The 23048-nt window shown below is 37.5% G+C and overlaps 1 protein-coding gene across 4 annotated transcripts in view; it reads right to left on the minus strand.

Annotated features, from left to right (window-relative positions):
* SPAST (spastin) overlaps nt 1-22684 on the minus strand; it is a 69461-nt gene extending 46777 nt beyond the window's left edge. Inside the window, exons 1-3 of one of the 4 annotated variants that reach the window (XM_044772212.2) lie at nt 21959-22684; nt 5168-5254; nt 2853-2936 (exon numbers count right to left, since the gene is read on the minus strand). In XM_044772212.2, the coding sequence (XP_044628147.1) occupies nt 2853-2936; nt 5168-5254; nt 21959-22373 (586 nt within the window). In that variant the 5' untranslated portion in view covers nt 22374-22684. The remainder of the gene's footprint in view (nt 1-2852; nt 2937-5167; nt 5255-21958) is intronic. The other 3 variants (XM_044772215.2, XM_044772214.2, XM_044772213.2) reach the window with 3 other exon arrangements.
* Nucleotides 22685-23048: the final 364 nt, after the last annotated feature.

Genomic DNA, 23048 nt, shown 5'->3' on the forward strand with positions numbered 1-23048 from the left:
CTGTACCTAGTACAGAGTAAGGACTTAATAAAAGGATGTTGAATGAAGCTGGATTTTTTAAAAAAAATGTAACCTCCAGGTATACCAAGATGCCAATGCCAAAATCATCCATCTATAGCAGGTCCTACAGTTAAGCTTTGCTCTAAGGTTCATTTTCACTAAACTGAAAATATATAATATAAATGAACTCTTCCCATCTTTATGAGAGAGGCTGCATCCTCTCAAACCAGTCTGAATGGAGACCTCTCCATCTTAATTAGATACCTATCAGGCATCCCACCTTTGAAAACCTCCATTTCTTAACCAACACATAACACACAAATATGCTCTACTATGCATTTGTGCACAGCTCTTTTTTACTGTCTTCTGAGTTCCTAGAAAACAGGAGTATGTTGATGTCTCCTATCTCACCCGCTCCGTTTTAAAGTAACATCTTTCATGAGTGGCACACAGCACTTTTGAGGATGACAATAGACAACAACATCCAAAATATTAACTCTTTTAATACCTAGCTTCATGTTCTATATATCCTCTTTTTGTCCTCTCTTCTAATAAACACAGGAAATTACAAAGTCACATTTAAAGACAAGTCTATAATTGATGAGATGATTCCAATGTTTTATCATTCACAACTTCATATAAAAGATAAAAAATAATGATTTAATTCGAAACATATTACAAAATGTTCCATCATCAAACAATCTGCATCATATGCTACTTTGTACATATACTAAAAGGCATTATAGTTAAAACACTGAAAGTACCAATTAGAACAATTAGATGATTATTTTATTACAATAACCTTTGATATAATATTTAATTGTATTTGATACAGTAATAATCTTCACTTAGGAAGTAAGAAGACAAACTCTGTCAGCCACAGGAGCCAGGGGAACATTGCCTTGTTAGCGACCTGAAAACAGTATGGGTCTCTTTTTCAACGATGTGGGGCAAAAAACTTACAAACACAATGGACCATACAAGAATGAATGAATGAATGAAATATATATAGACATGTGTGGATATACGTATTTCCACAAAAGCAGGGGTGGTGATTACAGACAAGTAAGGAGATGAACAAAAAACAGCATTTTTGTGTACTTACTATGGGTGAGGTTTGTTCAATAATTCAATGGTCACAAATATGGTGAGGTATATTATCTATTAGCCTCATATTACAAATGAGGTAAAGAAGCTTCACGCATGCTGAATAACCTACCACAAATCACAGAGCAATGAATAAATGAGCTCTGCCTGTTTACCAAATATATACTATTTCTATCATATTAAGCTATGTTAAAACCACCCAAGAAGGGTGTGTTTTAGTTCCACTTTGTTTTAGGGATAGTTTACCTTAAAAATACCTTTTTAAAAACTATACATCAAATAGAAGATGAGACCTATATAGACCTATTCCAGCTAATGAATGCAGAAAGAATGACAGAATTTTGTCACTATACATCAGTATCAACTGCTGCTAATATCACAAGATGTCAGAACTACTGATGGGTGAACACACAACCACCCATCAAGTAGTCTATTATTAAAAAATAAAAATCAACTTTCAATCCAATCAAGGCTCTATATCCAACTATCAATGTATAGGAAGGGCAGAAGAACACATTTAAAGACACCATGGAGATGCATGCAGCAAAAGTCAGACTGTAGGAAACAATATATGGCAAAGATCTGGTTCATTAACAAATAAATTGCAAGAAAAAGAAAAACAGATGTACCTGTATATTAAAAGAGACATACTGTATGGATCTTCTTGAGATCCTGATTCAAACAACTAAATTATTAAAAAAAATAGTAAGAGTTACTAAATTATGAAACACTAACTGGATATTATTTAAATTATATTATATATTTTATATTATATATAAATTATATTATGAACACTGACCTTCTTTTGGCCATTATTTTTTTGTTAATATTAAAAGAAACTATTGGTTATTTTTTAGGTATGATAATGGTATTTTGGCCATTTTATTTTTAAAGCGTCTTTATCTTTTAGGGACACAATATGAAATTCTTATGAATGACATTTAAAAACATCAAGAATTTGTTTCAAAATAGTACGAAGTGGGGGGCCAGCCTGGTGGCAGAGTGGTTAAGTTTGCATGTTCCACTTTGGTGGCCCGGGGTTCGCTGGTTCGGATCCCGGATGAGGACCTACACACTGCTTGTCAAACCATGCTGTGGCATGCATCCCACATATAAAGTAGAGGAAGATGGGCATGGATGTTAGCTCAGGACCAGTCTTCCTCAGCAAAAAGAGGAGGACTGGTAGCAAAAGTTAGCTCAGGGCTAATCTTCCTCAAAAAAAAAAAAAAGTATGAATTGGGGAAAGTGGGTAGGAAGATAAACTGGAGTTGGTAAACTTTTCCTGTAAAAAGCCAAATAGTAAATATTAAAACAGTTTTAAAAAGCTATATATTAAAAGGCTTTGAAGGCTGTATGATCTCTGTATCAACTATTCAACACTATCATTGTAGCATGAAAGCAGCCAGACAATATGTAAAAGAATGGGAGTAGCTCTGTGCCAGTAAAACTTTACTTATAAAAATAGGCAGTGAACTGGGTTTAGCCCAATGGCTGTAGTTTGCCATCCCTTGGTATGGATAAATCAAGACTGACCATGAGTTGATAATTATTAAAGCTGAGTGATGAATAGTTAGGAGTTCATTATACTCTTCCATTGTGTACATGTTAGAAATTTTCTAAGTTAAAAAAAAAAGCCTAGGTCATATTTTCAAGGTCACTGATCTATTTCCAGGTATATTTAAAGTTTCACTGAACACACATTTCAAATACATCTCATTCCAATTATGCAATTCATTAACTGATACCTAGAAGTTGTAAACGGTCCTTGGCCATAACTAAATTAGTCATCATTTTAGCTTGAAGGCGTCTAGCTCTTTCACATTGTTCACCTAAAGGAAAAAACAGATAAAAAAGAATTAAAATATCCACATTTTCCTACTAATATTGCTTCAAGGTAAAATATATTGCCCCAACTAATCTCATAAGCAATCAAAGTCTATCTGAAGAAATTAAGAAAGTATTATTTTCAAATAATATCTGAAAAAAAAATCAGTTACACTTCCTTATGATGGTTTCAGACCTACTGGAGTATTTCGTGGATTTCATGTGCATTTCATGGATTCTGAGACATGTTTTTCCCTACATTTTAAAACCTTTGAAATTGGGATGTATATTAGAACCAGAACCAACTTACTAATGCTATCAGTCAAGCTGAAATTATAATATAGTTTATTATTGCCTGTGTGTGCACAAATTTGGTCATAGATATTAGTACTGCTGTTATAGCTACATCTAATAAGATTAAAACAGCATATTTGATAAGGTTAAAATTCAAATTCTAAGTGATGAGAAGAGAATGTGTCATGGTTTAATTGACATTGTTTTTTCCTGCAGTGGTACAATTAAATTCAATAACATACTGTTTTTCTTATAACCCACTAATTTTCTTCTAACTCTTCTTCTTTTTTCTTATTCTCCTCAAAGCCCCCTAGTACACAGTTGTATATTCTAGTTGTAGGTCCTTCTAGTTCTGCTATTTGGGACACCACCTCAGCATGGCTTGATGAGCAGTGCTAGATCCGTGCCCAGGATCTGAATCAGTGAAACCCCGGGCTGCCAAAGCAGAGCATGTGAACTTAACCACTCAGCCACAGGGCTGGCCCCTCTTCTAACTCTTCTATGCGACTGACAACGAACAGCAAACATATTTTGCATATAATTCATAAAGTCATGCTCATAAACTCATGAAAATCTCAAAGGCTCAACCTCTCATATTTACTTGTTCTATTCTGCTCTCTTTTATGCAGGAGACCAGTAGCTAGAGAAGTAGTCTAAATAAAAAGAGGACAGAAAAAAAACGATGGTAAAAACTGGACACAATGTAATTATTGGAGATTAGTTGATGTAGCAGTATAGTCAGCCAGACAGAAAACAAACATCCATTGGGTGATCCATAAGGCTAAGATTCTTAGCCTACATATTATAATTTTTGCTTCTGAATTTATTTTAGCTATGATAAAGTGAAGTACTTTACTTATTTAATACTGGCACCCACACACTACACACTATTCACAGCATAGTATTTAAGAATTCAGACTCTGAAGTCAGACTGCCTGGGTTCAAACCCTGACTCTACCACTCGCTAGCTATAAGACCTTGGGGAAGTTACTTCACTTCTTTGTACTTAAGGCTATTCATCTGAAAAATAAGCATAACGTCAGCAGCCTCAGAGTGTGGAGTTGTGGTGAAAATTAAGAGAGCTAATATATATGACGCACTTACAATGATGCTTGGGCACATAGTAAGTGTGCAATAAATGTTATTTATATATTTAAAGATAACATTAGACTCTAATTTTTAATTTGAAGTGATAGGAAAGTAAAGATGAGAAATAACTGCTTTGGGGTGCCAGCCCCATGGCTGAGTGGTTGAGTTGACACACTCCACTTAAGCTGCCCAGGGTTCACTGGTTTGGATCCTGGGCGCAGACCTACATACTGCTCATCAGGCCATGCTGTGGTGGCATCCCAAATAGAAGAGGTAGAAGGACTTACAACTAGGATATACAGCTGTGTACTGGGGCTTTGGGGAGGTAAAAAGTGAAAAAAAAAAGGCAGATTGGCAACAGATGTTAGCTCAGGGCCAATCTTAAAAAAAAAAAAAAGAAAGAAAGAAAGAACTGCTTTGGTTTTAAAAAGCCAAGTGTGAATCAAAGACATTTCCAGCTCATATTTTAACGTGGAGTCAAGCAGTACTCACAAGCACAAAGGGGAGTCTGTGGGTTAACCACTCTTTCCCTGCCTCAACAATGAGGAATGGACTACTTGGTTTCAATAGGGCTAAAAATAGACCTAAAACATCACAAACAGTGGGTCCAAGGAGGACACAAGTAATATACTGATTACTGCTTGACTGCCACAGGTAATCAAGTTTGAGCATATCTGGTTATAATTTCATTTTTAGCATAGGTAATAAAGCATTAACCATAAGTCTACAAAGACTGAAAGTAACATTTAAAAATCTGCTAAATATCTTTATTAAGATAAATGGATCTCAAATCAGGGCAATCATGTGAATACAATTTGGAATGGCTACTAAACAAATGTAAATATAACCTTACCTTGTCCTGTAACTATCACAGCTATTCCTTTTTCTAATTCTTCAATACCTTTCTTATACCATTCCACAGCTTGCTCCTTTTGTCCTGCTTTAAAATAGAAATAATTATTTGTATATATCACAAGTATGAAGAATACACTAAACATTTCCCAAAGTATGCTATTAAGGTGATATATGAAAAAGATGGTTGTGATCAAATAAGTCTGAAAAACATTACTATATGACTTCTTAGTACCTTGGGCATCTTAATGTGCATGTGAATCTCCAAGAAAGAGATATAACCTTTGATGTTTCTCAAAATTTTAGGGCTGTGAGTTCTTTATTTGCTTATCATCTCTTTGTACTGATGCTTATAACCATTGAAATGCTGTACTAGGGAAAGAAATTTTATTCAGGGAGAATTTATTTTAAATAAATGTTCTTTTAAAATACATATTGTTAGAAAATATAAACATGATTTCAATAATAGTGAGGAAAAAAGCTCCGTCTAATCTAAGTATTCAAATCTGATGTAATATGTTCATTGTGGGTGCCTCCTTTCTAGAGTGAGTTTTTATTTAACAAATGATTGCATCAGGAGAACTAGTACATGAGATTACAAGTGTGGCAATTAGTGATAGATTTCTACTTTCTTTGAAACAAATGACTCGTTTACAACATTAATTCTTGATCCAAGTTAAGCTTAAAAAGGATCTAAAGATTCAGCATAATCAAAATGTGTGTAGGATATTTCTGTGAAATAATAATTATATGCAAATCTCATTAGTGTTGAAAATTAATTTCTTTGTTCTTAGAATCTGCAAAGCCTTATAGATGGCTAATACAGATACAGTATAGCAAAGGTAGAAATCATCGATTAGAACTGTTTTTCATTTCTCAATTCATGCCCCCATTTATTCAAAAATTTCCATGTCATTATTCAATATTATCTGAAATTTCAAAATCAATAAAATATCATGACTCTCTTGATAACACAGAATAGATGAAGTCTTACTATAAACACCACATACAACAACTAAGAAATGCGGTCCCCTTATAAGTGTGTACCACCTACCCCCTCCTCCATCTCTATGTCCCTAAAAATAAATGACTAACTAGATTCAGCCTCTTGGACAGGATAATTTCTTACTTATTACAGTACCATCAGTATTTTACACAGCGGCTGGTCCAGAGAAAATGCTCAATAAGTATCTGATAATGACACATGAGGAAAGTATTATTAAGAGTTTGTTGTAAATCAACTCAAACTATCTGATGCTTACCTTCCTGTATTTTATAAAGAAAATATCTGTTATGTGCATTTTTGTTTTCTTAATTTGAAAAAAAGGGGAAAATTACAGAAAGTACTAAAATAGCATTTGCATTCCAAGTGGTAGGAATATTGACAAGTGTCACATTTCCTTAAAAATTTTAAAAACAAAGTACAATCTAACAGATACAACAGAAATTCCTCTTCCCATTCTCAACCTTCTTTTCTTCGCAAAAACTACTATCATGAACTTTGTGCATATATTTCCAGTACACATTTTTCTGTTGTTCCTATTCTATTTGTATTGTTTTATTTTAAAAATTGATATGCTTTTGAGGTCTATGTTGCTATACAGAGATCTATTTTATTCATTTTGACTTCTGTATAGTATCTCATATCATCCTATAATTTATTCAACTATTTTCCTATTAAAAGATACTTAGGTTGTTTGCAGTTTTTCAATATTTCAAACAATGCTGCAATAAACATTCTTGTACCTGTCTCCTTGTGTACATGTGCCAATTTCTCTAGATTATATGCTTAAGAAGTAGAATTGATGAGTCACACTGATCATATATTTTCCATTCACCAGAAATCAACATACTGCTTTCTGAAGAGTGCTTCTGCCAATTTACAATTCTAATAGCAATGTATGAGAATTCTCATTGGCAACATCTGAACAAAATGTTTTAGGGAGTTTTAGTACACTACTGTAGGCAAATGCAATGACTGATTACAAATAAACTGACATGCTCAATAATTATTCACTTGCTTAACATTCTTTGGTAATACGTAGTTGATTTACTGCATTATCGATCTTCCTTGACTTACGATGGGGTTATGTCCTGATGCATTTAATACATCTACCCTACCGAACATCACAGCCTAGCCTAGCCTACCTTAAACATGCTCAGAACACTTACATTAGCCTACAGTTGGGCAAAATCATCTGACACAAAGCCGATTTTATAATAAAGTGTTGAATACCTCATGTAATTTATTGAATATTGTGCTGACAGTGAAAAACAGAATGGTTATATGGGTACAGAATGGTAGTAAGTGTATCAGTTGTTTACGCTCATGATCGTGTGGCTGACTGGGAGCTGGGGCTTGCTGCCTCTGCCCAGCATCACAACAGAGTCCGTACCACATATCACTGTATGCTGTCTGTACTGAAAGGCCAAAACTCAAAATTTGAAGTTTGGTTTCTACTGAATGTGTATCGCTTTGGCACCATCGTAAAGTTGGTAGGTCAAACCATCATAAGTCAGAGGCTGTCTGTATTTGAATCTCATAAGTCAGTGTGATAGTAGAAAATACATAGATATTTCTTACCTAAAAGTACAAGACTATGGGAAAAATAATAGACATAGTGGTCAATGGAACAGAAGAGAAAGTCCAGAAATAGACCTACACATATATCTCTGATTGGCTTTGACAAAGAAGTCAAGGTAATTCAATGCAGAAAGAATAGCCTTCTTTTTTTGAGGAAGATTAGTCCTGAGCTAACATCTGCCGCCAATCCTCCTCTTTTTGCTGAGGAAGACTGGCCCCGAGCTAACATTCGTGCCCATCTTCCTCTACTGTATATGTAGGACGCCTGCCACAGCATGGCTTGACAAGTGGTGCGTAGGTCTGCACCTGGGATCCGAACTGGCAAACCCCAGGCCGCCGAAGCGGAACATACAAACTTACGGGCTGCGCCACCGGGCCAACCCCTAGAATAGCCTTTTCAAAAAATGATGCTGGAATAACAGAAGTCCATATGCAAAAAAAACCAAAAAACTACACACCACATACAAAAATTCACTTGAAATGGATCACACACCTAAATGTAAAACCTAAAAACATATAATTTATAGAAGAAAATACAGACAAAATTCTTTGCGATCTTGGCTTAGGCAGAGACTTCTCAGAACACAAAAATCACAAAACTTAAGAGAAAAAAATTGATAAACTAGATTTCATTAAAATTAAAAACTGACCTTCAAAAGACAGAGTTAAGACAATGAAAAGAAAAGTCACAGAATGATTGGGAGGAAATATCTGTAAAACAACACTCCAAATAAAGGACTTGTAACTAGAATATATAAACAACTCCTACAACACAATGATAAAAAAACAAATAACTCATTAAATAATAGCAAAAGATCAAAACATACAGTTTACCAAGAAGAGACATAAATGGTAAATAAGCACATGAAAAGATGCTCACCATCATTAGTTGTTAGGGAACTACAAATTAGAACCACAAGGTACTACACACCTAATTTAAAACGGAAAAAGAAATTATAAGACAAAGTGTAAATGGGCCCCTCATTTGTTTGCTGGTGTGAATACAAAATGGTACAGCCACTTTGGAAAACAGTTTGGTAGTTTATGACATTAACATATATTTACACATGACCCAATAATCCCTTCTTCTACATAATTACCCAAAGAAATGAAAACCTCAAAGACTTGTACATGAATGTCTATAGCAGCTTTATTTATCAGAGCTAGAAACTGGAAACAACCCAGATGTCCATTATTTAGTGAATGGATTAACAAATCATGGTACATCTACACACAGAATACCACTCAGAAATAAAAAGGAACAAACTACTGATACATGCAGGAATATGGATAAATCTCAAAAACATGATACAGGAAAGAAGCCAGATGCAAAGGGCTACACACTTTATGATTCCATTTACACGACACTCAGTGACGACAAAACTATAGGGACAGAGCCGATCATGACTGCCAAGGGCTGAGGGAAAGGCAAGGGAACTGACTACAAAGGGGCACAAAGGGAGCTTTTGGGGTGATAAAACATTCGATATATTAATTGTAGTCATGGTTATCTGTTTGTTAAAACTCATTGAACTACATATCCTTAAACGTGGTAAATTTAAGCTTATGTAAATTATAGCTCAATAAATCTGATTTTTAAAAAGTACAATACTCCAACATTTATGTATAAGGGTATTCATTGTGGCTAAAATTTTGATTACAAGAATAAGATTAAATTGGTAGAGAAAAACTAGAAAAATGTTTTTAAAAACATTCATTTGAAGGGATTAGAGAGTTTTCAAAACAGTGAAAATAACCAAAATTTGGAAAGGAAGGACCACTTCACATCCATTAGGATGGCTATTTTCAAAAATTACAAATATGGAAAGGAGGAAAGCCAACAGAGGTGAGCGTGGCATTTGGGGCACTTTCCTGCTTGAAGCAATTGCCAATTCTGACAGCAAAAGTGGCCAAAAAATTAAGCAGAGTTTTCAGCAGACTCATAGTACTTAAGTTGACAAAAAAAATGAATCTCAGGGCATGCTCAGGAGAAGGAGTGGTGAAGATCCCAGGATTTCAGTTGGGACCCTGCATCACTGAAGAGTTAAGAACTAGGCCAGCCCACACAAGGACTGAAACCCACACTAGAATCACTTCAAGTCCTTAAGGTAGGGGTTGGCAAACTACAGCCCATAACCTCCAATGATCATTTCTTTGACTACATTATGGCAGAAAAAACAAACCTTCAAATGGTCTCCACCAAACAAAAGGCATTCAAGATACTTCAACAGTTTCTAGTTTCCCTTACACACATCTCTCTCACCTCTATGACGCCAAATAACACTCAAGCTCAACCAACCAGACCACATCAAATCAAAAGAAGACTACGGTGGCAGAAACTTATGATCATTTGTTGTAGGTGACATTATTAGCCACTCCCCCCTCCCAAAAAAGAAATTATTAGCCAAAAATTTGAACTACAAGAAAACTATATAATCTAGGGCAAACAATGGCCCAAGGGTCAAATACCGTTAGCTGCCTGTTTTTGTACATAAAGCTTTACTGGATCACACCACTATACGAGTGACAAGTAGTTGTGACAGAGCTTAAAATATTTTACTAAACGGCTCAACAAAAAATTAAACCCAACGGAAAAATGGGCAAAGGACTTGAATAGACATTTTCCCAAAGAACATATACAAATGGCCAAGAAGTACATGAAAAGATACTCCACATCATAAGTTATTAGGGAAATGCAAATCACAACTATGATGAGATTGAAAAAAAAAACCTTAAAATAACAAATGTGGAGAAACTGAAAACCCTTGTGCACTGCTGGTGGGAATGTAAAAATGGTACAGCTGCTGTGGAAAACAATTTGGCAGTCCCTCAAAAAAATTAAACATAGAATTACCATATGGTCCAGCAATTTTACTCCTAGGTATATACTCAAAAATATTGAAAGCAGGGACTCAAACAGATACTTGTACATCAATGTTCATAGCAGCATTATTCACAATAAATGGAAACAACCCAAATGTCCATTAACAGATGAATGGAGAAACAAAATATGATATACACATAAAATGGAATATTATTCAGCCTTAAAAAGAAATGAAATCTGATATGTCCTACCATTTGGCTGATAAACCGTGAAAACATTATGCTAAGTGAAACAAATCAGACACAAGGACAAATATTGTATGGTTCCACTTATATGAAGTACATGGGATAGGCAAATTCATAGAGACAGAAAGTAGAACAGAGGTTATCAGGGACTGGGGGGAGGAGAGAATTGAGAAGGGGAATTGGTGAGTTATTGTTTAACGGATAGTTTCTGTCTAGGATGGTGAAAAGTTCTAGAAATGGATAGTGGTGATGGCTGCACAATACTGTGAATGCATTTAATGCCACTGAATTGTACACTTAAATGACAAAATGGCAAATTTTATATGTTTTACCACAATAAAAAACAAACTACTAAATGGTCCATTACAGCCAGTTTGCTGACCCCTGGTACTCAGCAATAAAAATGAACAAACCACCACCACATGCAACATCATGGATTAATCTGACAAGCATAATGTTGAGCAAGAGAAGCCACATACAAAAAGAACACACACTGTATGATTTCATTTATAAAGCTCCAGATCAGGCAAAAATGATCTACGGTGTTAGCAGTTAGGATGGGCACTTTATGTATACTTTAATAAAAGTGTACTTAAAAACTGAAAAAACAGAGAAGGAAGATCAAATAAATTGAAATTAAGTGAAAAGGTTACAAGTCAGTTTGTATATAACATGGGTTTTTTTCCCTCTAACGAATAAATATTTATCTTTACATAAGTAGACAAAGTCAGAACTTTTCAATAATCATCTCCCTAAGAGTAAGATTACAGAGGATTTTCACTTTATTTGTGCATTATTTTAACTTCTGTGTTACTTGTACAAGCAACAGAAATACTGACGAAATCCACCTTTAAATAGAGATAAGTAGAGTAGACTAATTTGTGAACTATCTACTGCATCTTTTCACTCATGTATTAGTGGTACCCAGATTGCCATGAGAAGGGTTAAAAAACAACAGTAGTTTGGGGTGGAGAGAGAGGATGTGTGTTTCCAAGTATGTGAGTTAGCAGACACCAGATTTAAATCCTTGCTCCACCATTTAATAGCTGTATTGGGGCCGGGCCGGTAGCACAGTGGTTAAATTCATGTGCCTCTACTTCAGTGGCCCAGGGTTCGCGGATTCGGATCCCAGGCATGGACCTACACACTGCTTGTTAAGCCATGCAGTGGTGGCATCCCACATATAAAAGAGAGTAAGATGACACAGATGTTAGCTCAGCGACAACCGTCCTCAAGCAAAAAGAGGAAGATTGCAACAGCTGTTAGCTCAGGGCCAATCTTTCTCACCAAAAAAAACAATTTTATATATATATTATATATATGTATGTATATATAGCTGTATGACTTGGAGAAAGCCAGTTAATCTCTCTGAGCTTCAGTGTCGTTACCTAAAATAAAACAAGATGACATTTCTTTTACCTAACTCTGAGTTGTGGCAAAGATCAAAGGAAACAGTACGTGACAATACTTAAAATTATAAAGAGGTATGTAAACATTACTTTTATTATCTTTATTATACTTAGTAAATTTTGTGATTAATTTAAATCCTTCTAACCCTCCAACTGTATGCATAGTGTATGTTCCTGATTCTTGCCCATTTAAGTTATATAAAGCCCACTGTTTCACTTATCTGTTTAGTCCTTAAGTATCCATCTACAAACAATTCCAAAGAACAAATATATCCATTTTTCTACGCAATTTTCTGCAAACAACTTGCAAGTCCCAATTAGTAGAGTAAGAGGTATCTTTAAAAATCTTACAGTAGATTTTAATGTGTGCTATCCCCAATAAAGAAAGGGACCACGAAGCATCAGAGCAACAGCTCCCTGATTAATTCTCTCATACTTCACAATTACCAAAAGGATGCCTTCTACTGTTTTAATTCAGCAAAAAGGTCATACTCGCTTTCATTTTCAAACTTCAAGGTTTATTTATGAAGTAAAGACTTATTTTCCCTTTAATTGGAAGGTTTTGGATCCCATGTAAAGAAATCATTTCAGTTTGGGACATTTCTTTAAACTTTAAGAATGTCAATTAATTGATCTTCTCTAAAGTCTTTGGTATTTACTACTGGTGACGGGTAATTTTAATTTTCTTCTGTGCAGTTTCTGTATTTTCTAGATTCCCTACCAAGAGCTTACATTATGTTAACTTTTGAGTACAAAAATTCATTTTATCTCTTTTGTAATAAAAAGGTAGGATATCAAGTGAGGAGTGAGGTTAGGAAGAGACTTTCATCTGTTTTTCTTCTGAACTGTTGAAGGATCACCATTACTAAAAGTATTTTTATATCACTCTTTAGATAATTCTCCTTCTTTCCCAAATTTTGTTTATGCTGCTGCTGTATCCTAAAAAGGGTAACAGAAAGTTGGTATCAAGGTTTAACAATGTTCTAACATAACCTGTAGAGGCTGTAATCTGAAAAGGATCGTTGAATTAATAATAATAGTTCCCATTTTCTGAGGACCTACTATGCACAGGCACTAAGCATTTTACAAACATTATCTCAGAATAGTAAGTAACTTGCTCAAGATTCTGTATAGTCAGAATTCAAATGTTAATTTGGACGAGAGGCACTGCAATTTAAAAAGGATAAAATTAGACCCTCAAAGCTAAGAAAGAGCAAAGCAACCGCTGACATCCAGGAGCTGGCCTACTACTATGAGGTAGGCCTTGCTGTAACTAGGAGCTAACCTAGCATTACAGCTAGGACTTGGTGTTCTGTTGAACATAAACAATTTCACAGAATATCAACAACAGACAAGGCCACTGTGTGATCATGATGGATTGAGACAAAACCAAGATCACTCTATAAGCATTTTTTTTTAAAGATTTTATTTTTCCTTTTTCTCCCCAAAGCCCCCTGGTACAAAGCTGTATATTTTTAGTTGTGGGTCCCTCCAGTTGTGGCCTGTGGGATGCCACCTGAGCATGGTGTGATGAGCAGCGCCATGTCCATGCCCAGGATCTGAACCGGCGAAACCCTGGGCTGGCAAAGCGGAGCATGAGAACTTAACCACTCAGCCATGGGACCGGCCCCTAAAATCATTTTTTTTTCCCCTAAATATTGGTACCTCAGCTAACAAGTGTTGCCAATCTTTTTTTTTTTTTCTTTTTCTGCTTCATCTCCCCAAAGCCCCCCTGGTACACAGTTATATATCTTAGTTGCAGGTCCTGATAGCTGTGGCATGTGGGATGCCACCTCAACATGGCCTGATGAGTGGTGCCATGTCCGCACCCAGGATACGAACCAGCGAAACCCTGGGCCGCCACAGCAGAATGCACAAACTTAACCACTCGGTCACAGGGCCGGCCCCTATAATCATTTCTAAACAAAGAAAAAAACATGAACATTGTCCATGCCATGAACTTCCAAACATCCTCCTCTTTAGGCCAATGAGTGTTTTCTTTTTCTTTCTTTTTTTTTTTTTTTTTGCTGAGGAAGATTCGCCCTGTGCTAACATCTGTTGCCAATCTTCCTCTTTTTTTATGTAGGCTGCCACCACAGCATGGACACTGACAGAGGAGTGGTGTAGGTCCATGCCCAGGAACTGAACAAAGGCCACTGAAGCAGAGCATGCTAAATTTAACCACTAGACCACTGGGGCTGGCCCTAATGAATACTTCTTAACCAATTACAGTTTTAGCCTCACTCTAGTCTTCCCTCTTTCTAGATCAGATTTATTAAGATACTTAATCATAGAATTACTCCCAGGTCCTGGCAGCATCCAACCCAGAGCAAAACCCTGCTTCCTTAAATCCCCCTGAAAACCACCTACTACAAGCCCAAATCCTACAATAATTTATTTCTAGCACCATTTTCCTAAGATGCACCCTGATTCCCCATGGTGTGTGTTCTCCCTGGTTACAATGAGTAATAAATCCCACTTGTTCAACCACAGGTGCGTGTTGCTAGTGATGGCTGACTGAAGGGCAGTGACAAAGCCCACTTAAGAAAAATAGTTAAAACTATGAACAAAATGTGGATAGAAGGGAACTACCTCAACATAATAAAGGCCATATATGACAAACCCACAGCCAACCACATACTCAATGGGCAAAAACTGAGCACCATCGCCCTGAAAACAGGAACAAGACAAGGATGCTCTCTATCACCACTCTTATTTAACATAGTACTGGAAGTTTTGGCCAGAGCAATTAGGCAAGAAAAAGGAATAAAAGGAATCTAAATAGGGAGGAAAGAAGTGTAACTCTTGCTGTTTGCAGACAACATGATCTTATATATAGAAAACCCCAAGGAATCCACTGGAAAACTTTGAGAAGTAAGCAACAACTACAGCAAAGTTGCAGGGTATAAAATCAATTTGCATAAATCAGTAGCATTTCTATACTCTAATAAGGAACTAACAGAAAAAGAACTCAAGAACACAGTATCATTCACAATTGCAACAAAAAAAATAAAATACCTCAGGGTGAATTTAACTAAGGAAGTGAAAAACTTATACAATGAAAACTACAAGGCTTTTCTGAAAGAAATGGATGACGACATAAAGAGATGGAAAGACATTCCATGTACATGGATTGGAAGCATAAACATAGTTAAAATCTCCATTCTACCTAAAGCAATCTACAGATTCAATGCAATCCCAATCAGAATCCCAATGACATTCTTTACAGAAATAGAAAAAAGAATCCTAAAACTCATATGGGGCAACAAAAGACTCCGAATTGCTAAAGCAATCCTGAGAAAAAAGAACACAGCTGGAGGCATCACAATCTCTGACTTCAAAACATACTACAAAGCTACAGTAATCAAAACAGCACGGTACTGGTACAAAAACAGGCGCACACATCAATGGAAAAGAATTGAAAGCCCAGAAATAAAACCACACATCTGTGGACAGCTTATCTTCGACAAAGGAGCTGAGGGCCTACAATGGAGAAAAGAAAGTTTTTTCAACAAATGGTGCTGGGAAAACTGGAAAGCCACATGTAAAAGAATGAAAATTGACCATTCTTTTTCACCATTCACAAAAATAAACTCTAAATGGATCAAAGACCTAAAGGGAAGACCTGAAACCATAAGTCTTCAGTACACTAAAGTACATAAGGCAGTACACTCTTTGACATCAGTATTAAAAGGATCTTTTCGTACACCATGTCTTCTCAGAAAAGGGAAACAATAGAAAGAATAAACAAATGGGACTTCATCAGACTAAAGAGCTTCTTCAAGGGAAAGGAAGACAGGATTGAAACAAAAAAACCACCCACTAACTGGGAAGAAATATTTGCAAGTCATGCATCTGACAAAGGGTCAATATTCATAATATATAAAGAACTCTCACAACTCAACAACAAAAAATCAAACCACCCAATCAAAAAATGGGCAAGAAACATGAACAGACATTGCTCCAAAGAAGATATACGGATGGCCAATAGGCACATGAAAAGATGTTCATCATCGCTGACCATCAGGGAAATGCAAATCAAAACTACACTAAGATATCACCTTACACCCATTGGAATGACAAAAACAACCAAAACAAATAGTAACAAATGTTGGAGAGGTTATGGAGAAAACGGAACCCTCATAACACTGTTGGTGGGAATGCAAACCGGTGCAGCCACTATGGAAAACAGTTTGGAGATTCCTCAACAAATTAAAAATAGAACTACCACACGATCCAGCTATCCCACTACTGGGTATCTATCCAAAGAGCTTAAAGTCAGCAATTCCAAAAGTCCCGTGCACCCCAATGTTCATTGCAGCATTATTTACAATAGCCAAGATGTGGAAGCAACCTAAGTGCCCATCAAATGATGATTGGATAAAGAAGATGTGGTATATATACACAATGGAATACTACTCAGCCATAAAGAAGAACAAAATCGTCCCATTTGCAACAACATGGATGGACCTTGAGGGAATTATGTTAAGTGAAATAAACCAGACAGAGAAGGACAATCTCTGTATGACACCACTCAAATGAGGAATTTAAAAATGCAGACAAAGAGAACAGATTAGTGGCTACCAGGGGAAAGGTTGGGTGGGGGGGTGGGCACAAAGGGTGAAGGGATGCACCTACAACACGAGTGACAAACAATAATGTACAACGGAATTTCACAAGATTGTAACCTATCATTAACTCAATAAAAATTAAATTAAAAAAAAAAACAAAAAAAACCCAGTTAATTCTCTCCCTCTCTACTTAGCATAAAATATCTGCAGAAGAGCAGAAAAGACATGTGAATAAATACAGCATGTCTTTGTTATATCTATACAGCTGTAAAACATGTAATAGTCTCCAAGAAAATCAGATAGATTTTGACATTTTTTGGTCCTCATTTATCAGAATGAACAACTGCTGAGATGTGAGTGTGCTCAAAGATGTTTTATTCTATAGGATGTCTAGTGTGAGCAGTTGTTAATAATTCAGAAAGCAAGAGAAAAAAAGGCTACATCAGCATACGAATACTTTCATTAGTATTTATATAGGTCAAGGAGTATTATATGTCAAGAGAGAGGAAAACTAGTAGAAAAGTAGAGAATCTATACTTTGCCAGAAGTAAAAAATCCAACTAATCTTGAAATAGTTGTGAAGTAGTAGTGAAGGTCCGGTGCGCACGTGCGTGTGGGCACGTGCGTGTGAAGGTCCAGCAAACATAACCACGCTTGAGGAGCAAGCCCTCCTACTGCTCTAACTTCACCTGCTGGGTGGAGCATAAGACAGTGGAAAAGAGGCAGGAAGGGTTAGGGAAGATCCTTCTTAAATAATTTAATATCCATTTTTTGTTATCAGGATGACTAACAATAATCTTAGGAATCTAGTTACCAGGCAAGTTTATAGGGTTCAACTACATTCTACACCAGGAAAAATATAAACTGCAATAAAAAAACAGCTATAAACAAAACAAGGGGAAAAGTTCCTAACACTGGCTGCCTTTTTGTCTCTTTACTGCAAATGCCACTAAGTATTCTTTTTGTGTGTGTGTGTGTGTGTGTGTGTGTGTGTGTGTTTTTGAGCAGGATTAGCCCTGAGCTAACTGCTGCCAATCCTCCTCTTTTTGCTGAGGGAGACCGGCCCTGAGCTAACATCCATGCCCATCTTCCTCTACTTTATATGTGGGACACCTACCACAGCATGGCTTGACAAGAGGTGCCACGTCCGCACCCGGGAACAGAACCAACGAACCCCAAGCCGCTACAGCAGAATGTGCGAACTTAACCGCTATGCCACCGGCCGGCCCCACCATTAAGTATTCTTGAAGAGAAAAGTAAAATGTTTATTGTGTATTTAATAAAAAGTAATATTATCTTTGGGAAAACTATGATAATATCTGAATGTCCATCCATCAGAATAATTCTTTCCTTGTTCTAATCACGGAAACTTTAAAGTAGAATGATTAGGCCCAAGGAAATTGTCTGAAATCAATCTTTTCAAAATCATATCTGGTAGTTTTTAGGAATAAATGAAAGTATACTGAATCTGCACTTCTGACTTCTACTCTCTATCCTCACTTTCTGAAAACAGATAGGCAATATTTTGTGTGTGTTTTAAATAAAGTACAAGGATGGATTATGTGGAATTATAAAATTATATGGCAATTAAGTTTTTAAAAACCTGTTTTAAATATTAACTGAATAAATATAAGAATAAATAGAAAAGGATTTTATTTAGACAATTTCTGTCCTTCATACCAGATTCTTCAGCCATACAATATCCTGAAAAACTGGCTCGCTCTCTTTCACACAGCATACTGGGCCCCTACTATCAAGTCCTACATACTTGAGGTAATCGAACCACACCTAAAGAACCTGCACCACCGTGTTACCCAGGAGAGCTCAGGCTTGTCTACCTGCAGGAGCCATATAAAACACGTTAGGTTGTGTTCTGGTTAATCCAAAGAACCACTATTACAGCCTCCTCGTTTCCCCCAAGGATTCCAAGGGGCCCAGTACTAGCATTACGAAACAGAGAACCTAGTTAGTGTAAAACAAAAAGTATGAGTCTGTTCACCTAATCTCTGTTCCTGGTCCTGCTACTGTGAGTTAACTCTTCAAATTTCAGTTTCTCCACTTTTATAATGGCTATTCCAGGTTATCAGTTTTCCAAGGGTGTTCAACAATTAAAGAAAATATCCACAAAATTATTTAGCTCCTTGAAAAACAATGAGGGATATATAATATACATGAAAATATACATACACTTATTAAGCACATAACAAAAGTCTAACACATCTCACTGGAGAGGAAGTGAGTTTTTCTCAAGTAACATCTAGAATGCAGAGCTGTGCAAATTAACTGGTATTCAGTAAATGTTTGCTTTAATGAACAGACCTTACATATCTTACATTAGGTAAAGAGAATTTACTGTGCTATTCTTCCCTATTTAAAATAGTTTGGTTTCAGACAAATTTACAGCTTTGTGAAAATTCAATGTCAAAGTTGAGTATGCCATAAAAATGAAATTAAAAAAAAACACAGTCATCATATAAACCACATTTATATACTACTTTATTAAAATAAGATTTTATTTGGCTTTTATTATTTCAAGACACCAAATGTTTCAATTAATTAACACCAAATAGGCCACTTCACCTGATGAAATGAAGTGGCTTTCAGTACATTTAGAAGCCAAGTCAAGTTACTAAAGGAAAGGCAGTACATATTACTAGCCTATTAATGGTTTACCACAGTTAGGAAAACTTTTAAGGTTCCTATTTAATTCATTTCTATTTGTTTATATATATTTTGATACAGTGGGAAAGAGGGAGAATGAAATCCTCTTGGAATTAAGTTCTATATTGTCAAGGATGGGTAAGAGGCAAACAGACTTCAAATGTAAACTCTCTTGCAACTACCGGATTAAGACTAAAGTAAAAAAATTTCAATACGCCAAAGGAAAAATTTGAGCTAGAACAGAACCATGACAATATAAACTCAGTTTTACTTCATTTTTAAAGGAAATTAATATATATCTAATTTGTTTCATTTTGAACTAACTTATTTTGGCATATAATTCATCAGTTGTACGACTCAAACTAAACAGCTATCACAGCCCATTCTGATGTCTACTTTAAAAACTAAAGTATAGGGGCCAGCACATGGCGTAGCGGTTAAGTTCCCATGCTCCACTTGGGCAGCCTGGGGTTCACAGGTTCAGATCCGGGTGCAGATCTATGCACCGCTTATCAAGCCATGCTGTGGCAGGCGTGCCACATACAAAGTAGAAGATGGGCACAGATGTTAGCTCAGGGCTAATCTTACTCAAAAAATAAATAAATAAATAAAATAAAAATTAAAGTATAAATAAAGCAAAAAACTGAATAGAAACACTATCAGTAGAAAGAATGAAATGTGAGGTACATAGATCACTGAAAATATTAAAAAAATATTTTAAGAGGATTTAAATATAATAGATATATGAATATGTGATATTAAAAGATAAATCACCAACACTAAACCGAAGTTACCCTCACACAGAACTGATTTCCATTTAAATCTAAGAGCATAAGGTCTTTTTTTTAAGTAGGTTTTCCTTGATCTCTCTTCTTATCCTACCTCCCAACTCCCATCACTCAGTGTTAACTAAAATTTCCTTGTATTTTCTAGCATTTTCTTCCTAAACGCAACAATTAATCTTCCTTTAAACATATTCCCTCTTATCTAAAACATCTTTTGACCTAGATTAGAAAACTCCAGAGAACCCTATTGTAATAGGAGACTGCAATAAAACAGTCTTCTCGAGGAAGCACCCTTCTTCATCTTCCCCATGAGATCCTTGGATATTCCTAACAGGTGGTAAATAATGAAGTAGTTAACAAAAAACTTCCTTCCACAAACAGATCATATTCTTTTCTTAAATGTGTCTCCTTCCTTGAACTCTTAACCTCCACTCTATCCTCTCACTTCAAAACCATCAATACCTGTCTCTTTCCTTATATCCTACTTCTCACTCCTAGGCAGCCAAAAGGAAATGGGTTTTGACAAAACTGAAATCCTGGAATAGTTTCTGCAGTTAGTGGTGGAGAGAACCACTACAAATGAACTGCAGATTTTGGGGTTTTTTATTTTTACTAATGGGCAATGCAAATGAGCACCTAATTGACATGTGGCAGAAAGTGTTCTTTGGTAGTTAGAGGGAAAAGATCTCAGCATACTGGAGTTAGGGATGAAAGGAGGAATTTTCAAAATGTTGTAAGACTCCTTCTAACCTCACTTACCATCTTTCATAAAAAAATTTTCATTAGCAATTAGCATAGGTTTGGAATGACCCGTTTTAATCTTTTGAGTCTCAGTTTGTTCACCTGTAAAATGCTGACACTAACAGTACCTTCACCTCACAGAGTAACTGTGCAGATTAAATAGACAACACATGCAAAGCTAAGAGCATAGGGCCTGGTACACAGAAAGACTAAAAAACGGTAGTTTAAAAGAAATCCGAAGGATGCAGTATCCTTGCTTTCATTCAGAAACCGAAATCGTTAAGTTTTATTGTAAAATGATGTATATAACTTTATCCTAGTCATTCAACATTTCAATTTAGAAACAGAGACTACCTTGGAACACTGATTTAGATGAAATCAAATCCACCAGGCGCAAAAGTTTTATGTTAAAATAGAACTTTACTGAAAAATACTTAGAAGTCACTATATTGATAAAAAGACTATCATGAAACTTCAAAAAAATGCCAATTCAGCTGTAATCATATGCAGCTGTTCCTTTCAAAATTAAGTCACCATTTGCTCCTTTCTAACACTACAGTACTCTGCTTTCATTAAAAGCCTATTTAACAAGGCACAGCTTCTTCGATACCAAAACCTTTTGGAAACCTGGCTCAGAAGAAGCCACACACTATCTACAGAGCTAGAAAGGACCCGTGTGGTCACTCTAGGACAACTGTCACTGTCACCAGCACGTCTGGGTGTCTCACAGGAACCTGGGTCATGCAGAAGTGTAGGGGGAGGCTGGTATCTGAAACAAAGTCGACAGCTAGGGTGCTCTAAAAGGTTTGAGCTGAGAATCGTGGAGGATGAGGGTCTAACTGCAGCGTAGCTCATTTCCGGGGCTGCAGCGCCCGCTCCTGCAGGACAAGGAGGCAGGTGTTTGCCCTCCTTCGGCGAAACCCCCGGCTTTCTCCCCGGCGCCGGCGCCCCCTCCCCCAGATCCCCAGTTACCTTTCTCGTCCTCATCGATGCGCAGGGCAATGGAGATGTACTCGAAGGCCTGTTTGTGGAAGGCTCGGACGCGCTCGGCCTCCCCGCCCGGCACTGGCGCCGGGGGAGAAGCCGAGGCCGGCGCTGGCGTGGCCCGGGAGCTCCTCTTGGCGGCCATGAGGGCGCGGGAGAAGCGCTGGCAGAGCCACACGAAGAGGAGCCCCAGGTGGAAGGCGACCAAACGCAGCAGCGCGAAGCCTACGAACAGCGGGTAAGAGAAGTAGTACAGGTTCCGCTTATGCGGCGACTCGGGCGCAGGGGCCGGCCTGGGGGCGGGACGGGCGGCGGCCAGGCAGGGGGGCGGAGGCCTGGGAGGCACCGGGCTGCTGGCGCCGCCGGAGCCTTTCTTCTTCCCTCGTCCTCCCGGAGAATTCATTCACAGCTCCCACTGCCGCCGCCGCCATAACCCGCCTCCCCGCAGACCGACGGCGACCAAGCGACGGCGGCGGCCACTGGGACGGCGAGGGCCACAGACCCCCGCGCGCCCGCCGGTCCCAGGAGCTCGGCACCTCCACGCGCTGCTTGCCGGCCCCGCCTCTTTCTCCTCGCTCGGCCAGGAGCACAACCCCTTCTCCTCCTCCTGCGGTCGGTGGCGCTTGCCCCTCCCTCTCTCTGTCCTCTCAGTCGCCTGGTAGCTCAGAGCTGCGGCCACGCGCACGCCCTCCCGTGTCTTTCTCCGGCGTGCGCGCGCACGACGCCGTCTTTGTTGACCTGAGCTCCTATTGCGCGTGTGCGGCTCCAGCCACTAGGTCCCGTCCCCGCAGAACTACAATTCCCAATGTGCAGTTCGGTCTACGACGTCTTCAGGGACCTGTCGCTCTGGCGACTAAGCTGCCCCTGAGAGCTCCTTTGCAGGGAACCTTGGTCATGAACTCACGGAAGGGACAACTGCGGGTTGGGGTCGCTCGGCATGTTCTCAGGGGTCCTATCTTGCAGTGTCATCGTTTTCTTATATTTATTTCAGCATTTTCTGTCAGTCTTCTGCAAAGGATGATTGATCTGAGTTCCATCTCGGAAGTAATGGGTACGGATCTGGGAATTATTATCTGAA

The sequence above is a fragment of the Equus asinus genome, chromosome 6 (genome assembly GCF_041296235.1).
Source record: "Equus asinus isolate D_3611 breed Donkey chromosome 6, EquAss-T2T_v2, whole genome shotgun sequence".
Taxonomy (NCBI): Eukaryota; Metazoa; Chordata; class Mammalia; order Perissodactyla; family Equidae; genus Equus; species Equus asinus.